General features: G+C 33.6%; 1 protein-coding gene across 3 annotated transcripts in view; it reads left to right on the top strand.

Annotated features, from left to right (window-relative positions):
- Positions 1–7,894, top strand: part of CLINT1 (clathrin interactor 1) — a 60,777-nt gene that overhangs the window by 48,710 nt on the left and 4,173 nt on the right. For all 3 annotated transcript variants that reach the window (XM_027841788.1, XM_027841789.1, XM_027841790.1), the window contains exons 9-10: positions 4,152–4,226; positions 6,986–7,278. In XM_027841788.1, the coding sequence (XP_027697589.1) occupies positions 4,152–4,226; positions 6,986–7,278 (368 nt within the window). The remainder of the gene's footprint in view (positions 1–4,151; positions 4,227–6,985; positions 7,279–7,894) is intronic.

Here is a 7,894-nt window from a genome sequence, read left to right on the forward strand (position 1 = left end):
AAATTTATCTTTAATACAGAATTAGTGTCACAAAGTAGCAACTATTTTGGACTTCCTGGATTGAAGTGTTAAACAGCTTCTTCCATGTAACCTCTGGTGTGTTTGTAATAGAGCAGTCCTAGGAAGGTCAGTTGGATGAATATAACCTTTTGGGGCAGGGGGTATATCAGCATTACTTTGAACAGAGAGAATTATTAAGCACCAACATGCTTCCGTTCTTTGGCAAGAAATCTTTGAGCAGCTTTCTTCCTCGAGTACTAGCAAAAGTTTGACCAATTAAATAGAAATCATTATTAATATAGTGAGATATGGTAGCAGACAAACCATAGTTAAAGTTTTGTCAACTTTTTTCCCCAATACTTAGTGAAAGTTTGAATAGAATCTCTAAATTCTCACATTGAGCAAAATGGAAGAATTGTCTTAGAAACTACTTTTAAGACCCTTTTCTTGTTTTTTCAGTCTTTCTTAAATCTAATTTGTCACGTGAGAAAATGATCAGTTACCTTGGATCTCTATGTAAATGCTTTAATAATATACAAACAGTTTCAAACTGACTTTACTATTGAAAAAAGATTCACCTACATATCTGAAGGTGTAGAAAGTTGCCACATTCACATTACTGTGTGGGATGCCATTTGTGTGCTGTTTAGCAGATGTGCCTATATTTATACTTGTGTCATCCTGGAGGTAATAAGAGCATGAACTGTAAAAGCTAAGCAGATATGGCATCTGTGCTGCTTACAGATGACTATCTCCTTTGAGGAAAAAAAGAAAAATTTTTATGTTTTAGAGGGGGTTTCATACTTCTTGTTAGCATCTTTGAGAATACCTGTGGTAAAACTGTTATAAAATGTTCCAGAGTTTAAAACAAAACTAACACCCAGCCATTCATCAAGATTCATTACTAGATGCCACGAAAACTTTCTGATGTTGGGATATTTTCACGTGTAACTATGTCTTTGGGATATTTTGGTGGCTTTTGTAGGTGGTAAATGGCAAGCATCAAATATGGGAAGGGCAACCTGTTTTACTTTTAGTACTGAATATATCACATTTCCTTCAAAAACAATTCCAAAGGTCCCTCTTAACTAACTAAAGTACTGATCCATAGAATGCCCTCATAGAAGATAATTTATATGCTTGGTGGTGTTCAAAAGAAAAAATACACTCAGTACAAATTTGGGAGATGCCCATTTAAAGTTTGTTGGCATATAGAATTCAAGGGGGAGTTATAGGTTATTGACAAACTTTTCTCTTATAAAAAAGAGAATAATGTAAAATCCTCTTATCAACCTCATAAAATTACAAAGTATCCGAAAATTAGTTTTCATTATATGTATACCAAGGATTTTCTAGTAATGAATAATTTAGAGATTTAAATACACACTTAAGTACACATCTGTAGTGAAACCCTTAACAAAGCTAAGACTTAGACTGAAGTTGTTTGCATAGATATTAATATTGAACACCTAGTGCATTCTCAAGATACCAACTCAAAAATCAGGTGTTCCTGCATTAGAAAGTTTTATTTTAGCCATCAGTTTTAATATCTAGCTGATGAAAACACTTCTCAAAGTAGATGTTATTTACTCTGTATTTTAAACACCATGTAGTTTGGCTATATTTTTCCTTTGTATAACAGGGTTGTGAAAAAAGACATGTTACCAGCTGGTGATTGTAAATAACCTTCTTGCTGCCCTGAGAAGGCAGATGGAAATGGTTCATTTATAATGACAGCTCTCATGTGGGAATCTTGAAGGATAGCTTATGTTGTGAAGTTTAACAGTCTTTCACATGCATTTGATTTGTGATAGACCAATATATATACTTTCTGCATAGCGTATGGGAACATTTTTTCTTATCAACAAAGAATGTGAGGGGTCAGAAGACAGCTTTTAAAATTCTCTTCAAAGAAATTAGCAGGGACAACCTGAGAAATTTTAAAAGTGTTGGTGGGTTTAATGATTTTTATGTGAATTGTACCACACATTTAGGTAAAAGATTTCCCAGACAAGTGAGGAAATTTGACTGAAACATAAAAGATTTTGATTTCAAAACTTTGAAACATCAGACTTAAGGTAGTATTTGTTTTGTTGAGCCTAAGTAGAATCATAATTGGACTGAATGCACTTGATAATTATGAAATGAAAGAAATATCAGCTGTCCTTTTGAGGTGATGGCCCTTTCCTACAAAAGGTAGTCCACTTGGGCCTCCTCTAACACATTTGATTTGGGCAGTTTTTTTATGGTATAGAAGGTGAGGAGATATTTAGAGTCTGCACTAAATGCCTCTGTTATGGATGGCCTTTATGTAAAAGGTGGAGAAGTGTAATGAACCAGGTTGATTACTGAGGGCTTTAATTTAGGACATGGGAGCATTTAAATTTAGAGTCCACAGTTTGAGAGGAGCTGGTGCTTAAGTGAAAATACATTGTGTTTTGCCCATTATTTGGGGAAATTGAAAACAGCTCGCCTGTTCACATTTGTTAATACAAAACAATGTGGCCCAATGGGGAAAGTGTTGGCTTTGGGGTTGCAGGACCTGGATTTGGAGCCTTTCTTCCACTTCCTCCCTGTGACGTTGGGCAAGTCATTTATTTACCTTTTCTGAGCTTCAGTTCTTCCTGTAAAATGAGGGGGGTGAACTAGATGACCCCTAACATCCCATCTCTAAATCAATGATCCTGTGGAATCATAAAAACACAGTCCTATCATCCAATAGTAAATCTGTTAGTTTGAAATTGGTTATTTTCCTTGACCTATATTCAAGTTTTTTTAATTACTAAGTTAAATTAATGTAAACAAATTGGATTAATTTATGGATCAGGTTAATTTACTAATTAGCACATATTGTAATACATGTACAAATACTGGGAAAACTAAGGTTGTAATGACATTATGCTTTGAAGACTATATATATAAAGTACAGAAATGTGACTCCATCTTTGGTTTAATATCTTTTAGGAGTTTAGATGTAGTTGGTGCTAGATCCCATTTGGGGGAGGGAGAAGGGTATTTGTTATGCCTGCTGATAGCTGAGTACAATAAAATGGCATTAAAAAGGAATACAAGTACACATGTATCAGAAACTGAATTGTTCCTTTCATTACTGCTGGCCATTTATTAAAAAGGGGAGATGGTTCTAGTTTAATTAACCCAGTTGAGTGTAGCAGATGGGGCAGAATGTCTTGCAGCGATAAGACAATTCAGAAATGGCACCAGATGTTGGAAGTTGTCCCTGGTGGTGTTTGAGTGCAGCACAGATGTTCCAGTCCCACCTGGCTAGTTTCTAAGCACTGCAGGCTAAGCAGCTGTGATGTAACCTATATAATGTACGCATAACACTAAAAGCACAATAATTGAGCTGCTGCTACTTCTAAGGTTATGACTGTTATGAGGTGAATTCTTTAAGGACAAACAAAAATAAGGGCAAACATTTCAGAATTTAGGTCAGCCTATTAGAAAGTTTAAAACAGAAATGAAGAAAGAAATATTCAATATAGTGTAACTTTAAAGGATGTATCAGTTGAAACTGTTGCTAGAAATTAAATTTGGCATAAATTTACAAACAAGAATTTTAAAAATTAGATATTGCATTATTTGAGTTATATATTTATATATTTGTGATTTGGACTTTTTTTTTAAGTAAAGTAGTTTAAAAATGAGCTTCACTTTGTCCTTGAAACATCAGAAAAATAAATCTTGATATTTTTAACGTTAATATTTTGACAATATGTGGACCAGAATTTTCATGCTAAAAATTAATCTCCCTGAAGCATTAGGGCTTTGATATTCCCCATTTGTTATGTGTTTTGGTTTTTAACCCAATCAGATTCAGATTTTAATAACAGAATAATTTCATCTTTTTGTGGCATCCCTAGCTTAGTTTTTTTTTAATATCATGACTTTTAACACCCAAAATGGTACATTTTATTTCACCAGAAATAGAACTGAGTGACACTAGTTACTTAAGAGAACCATTGTAGTGTCGTGCAAACTAATGTTGATTAACTCTTGCTTTTAAGCATTATGGGGAGAGGATTCTGGGTTTTTTTTTTCTATTCTAAAACTTAAGATGTTAAAAATGGCTTTGGAATTACTAGCTCTTATTTGAAGGTAATATTTACTTTTTCTCTGTCCATAATTTCCAGGTGGATCAGCTGATCTATTTGGAGGGTTTGCTGACTTTGGATCAGCTGCTGCATCAGGAAACTTTCCTTTACAAGGTATAATAAGATTTTATTGACTATGGAACTAAAGGGTTAAGTTAAAGAATTTTTTTCTTTTTAAATTCCACCTCAGGGTTGTTTTTTTTTTTTTTCCCCGTCTCTGGTATGTGTGACTTCCTGTTCGCTCATAAGGGCATTTAGGATGAAAAGTAAAATTTGTCAAATGATTCATACTGTTGTACTGTTGCATAAATCTCTTATTTATAAAAATGCCTTTTGGTTTGGAGAAAAATTGTAATTCAGGTCAGTTGCCTTTTCTTGGAGTTACTGAGTTTCAAGTTATAAATAATTCTTCATTTTTGGGAGCAGTAGAGGAATCAAATCAAGCATTGAAATCCAGTCTATATTTATAACAGTCTTTTGGTTTGTAGTGTAGTTTAGAAATTAGTATGCTTTTTTTTCCAGAAGAACTCTTAGATAAATCAAGATTGATATGAACTGTTGAGCTCAGACTCTTTAATAATTTAGATATTTAAATCAATTACTACAAAATGTAACTGTCTAGGCTAAAACTTCATGATGCAGAGATCTTAAAATAGCCCTAAAATGATTTGAGAACCTCTTTTTGACATCCCAAAAGGAGGGAGTGGTAATACAAGGCTACTGTAGCAGGTCCCTTTCTATGTCTGCTTACTTAGAAATATCAGCTATCCGAGGAGAGGACACTGAATAAGCAGTGAGAAGAAGAGGCAAACAGATATGGAGATGGTTTAAATATTTGTTTAAAGATTTGTCCTAGTAAAATCTTTATGAAACTGTAAAGAAACATTTTGTTAGGATTGTTCTGCTTTTTTAGTAATGGTCTAGTGACCTAGACTCTACCACAAAATCCTTTTAAAGTTGCAGTATGCTTTCTTTTTTTCAGTTCACAACTCTTTTAATTGGACATGCAGATATGAGAAGATTCCTGAGTTAGATATAAAATTCCTTAATTTGAGATGGAATGGATATGTAATTTATGTGTAACATAAAGTAAATTACATGTTTCTTTATTCTCCAAAGTAGCTACTTCAAGCAGAGGTAGTAACTGCTTTCCAGAAACATAGGTTAATAGGAAACCAGAGCTTTTGATTTATTACTTAAATGTTTCATTGGGAATTATGATTGATTGTCTACAACCAAGAGTTAATAGACTTCAGTTCATGAAAATCAAAATGAACAGAAAAAATGTCTTAAGCCCCCTCTTTAGTTACAATATTTAAAGTTCTTATATATGTGACCCTGTCTGCTGTGTATATCATTTGAATACGTATGTAGTTTAAATAATACATTTGTTTACGTGTGTGAATATGATTAATCTAACCTGATCAACATTATGCAAGGGGCAGAGACTTGTGAAATGATTAATCATTTATGAATAATAAGAGCCCCACTAGAAATCTTTCACTCTTTTAATTAATCAGCTTTGGTAAAATTTTATAAACGGGCAAAACTTTTGCCCTTTCCACTCCCCATTTTCTAAAACATACTTTAGTCAAATAAGTGGAGAATTAGCACCTTCAGTGTTTACTTTATCCATCCAGATTACCTAACATGGGTTTGAAATTTTAATATGTAGTACTAGTTGAAATATCCCAATACAATCTCTTTTTTTGTAGAAGAGATCAAAGACTAGCTTTAGTGAAGGCCCTGAGGTAATGAATTTCTTGAATTAAATTGTTAAACTGCTTGGGGGCTGCAAATGAATTCATTTCTCAAAGAATTATTTACTTTTAATAGTCTCATGTACAACTCACTTGAAGAAAATGTACTCTATGGTGTTTGGAACAGTTAAATACCTTTATTTTAAGTGAGAGTTAAGAAAAATTTGCTGTCTACTTACTGAAAGGAGAAAGGTGTTCCCTTAGTTATTATGCATTTGCTCACAGCAGACGTTAACTGTGAATTAAATGTTCCATACAAAGCTTTATTTTCAGCTTTGAAACTATAAATGTATTTTAAAAGAACATATTTTTTATTTGCTTTTTTTTAATGTTGCTTCTTGAAAGATTTTTTTATTAAAAAATGATACTGCAACCAAGTTAAAGCAAGAAATAGGATGAGTTAGTATTGCTACCACATCATGACTTTGCAAAATGTGCTAGCCTTGAAGAAATGGCCAGGTAAGTTGGAAGATGCTATAGATAGTCTGAATACTCTTAATTTTTACTGGTTTCTTATTTTTGTTTGTATTCTATTAATTGAATTTCATTAACTTAATGGTGTTGTTTTAGATACTCTAAGTAGCTTGGCTTCCTAGAGAGTCAGTCCTATGAAACGACAATAGTTTTTCAAAGCATTTGTTGCCTCTACCAGGCTCTTTTTTTTTCTTCTTTTTTTTGGGGGGGAATACTGGTATTCCCTGGAAAAAGTTCAGTCATTTTAGAACTGACTGAAAAATCTCTCCTTCCTTTTTGACAGTCTCAACCTGCACATACCATTATCATCTAACTAGAAGCACTTTTAATTTGTAGACTTGGCTGAAGGGAACCTCTTTCACTGTCATTTCAGAAGTATGTCACCTGAAGACCTGTCAAACATAGATTTTACTTTATATGTAAGAGTTTCTTTTTTTTTTTTCATTGCTACCTTGTTAAAACTCATGAAATATTCATGAGAGAGAACGAAGTCCAGATGGAGATTGTACCTGCAGATGTTAATCTGGATGGACACAAATCAGCTCTCATTTGTTTCAGTTCACAGAATGTTGCATTTGTTCTATGACTTTCAAAAAGTCTCTTACCTTTCTTCTCTTCCCCCCACTCTTCCCCCACCAGGTTCAGCAACAAGTGGGAATGGAGACTTTGGTGACTGGAGTGCCTTCAACCAAGCTTCTTCTGGTCCCATGGCTTCTAGTGGAGAGCTTTTCAGTAGCCCCTCCCAGCCAAGTGTGGAACTCTTCAGTAGCTCACAGCCAACACTGAGTCAGCCTCCAGCAGCCTCAAATACTTCAGATCTATTTGATTTAATGGGCTCTTCCCAAGGAACCATGACATCTTCCCAAAGTATGAATTTCTCTATGATGAGCACTAATACAGTGGGCCTTGGTTTACCCATGTCACGATCACAGGTAAGTCCAGTCCCACCTATGCTTTGTCTCTTCACCCCTCTCCCCCCTCTCCCCTGAAAGAAAAGAATAGTAAAGTCATCAGCTCAGGAGATATTGAATCATCTTCTCTATATTTTCAACTTAATGAAACTACTGTGTTTTTTAGTTTTCCAAACTAAGAATGTTAATGTAAAGGTGGTTTAGAAGGTAATAAACTCATTTTGAATGAAGAAGCATACTGAGGCATGCCACTTTTGATGGAAAAAAAATGAAAGTAAGTTTATTCTATTTATACATACACATATATAATATACACTAAAATTTTCCTCTGTATTCTTAAAAACCAGAACTTAAGTGTGGATCATCATTATCTCTCTGAGGTGTTAAAATTAATTTTGAGCACAAGTTTATTTTTAAAATATTCATAATAATTTGGAAAATACTTTCTCCAAATGATATCATACAAATGAACATTTATCTCATGGACTGAGTCTACCGTATATTGGTCAACTCTTTATTTAGATGTTTCTCTTTCAGAATTTCTTAGGTCATTTATGTAAATGAAGTGAAAATAGAAGGTGGTTTAGGGGGATTGTTTTTTATATATATATATATATATATATATATATATATATAT

The sequence above is a fragment of the Vombatus ursinus genome, unplaced genomic scaffold (assembly GCF_900497805.2).
Source record: "Vombatus ursinus unplaced genomic scaffold, bare-nosed wombat genome assembly UNPS02014863.1, whole genome shotgun sequence".
Lineage (NCBI taxonomy): Eukaryota > Metazoa > Chordata > Mammalia > Diprotodontia > Vombatidae > Vombatus > Vombatus ursinus.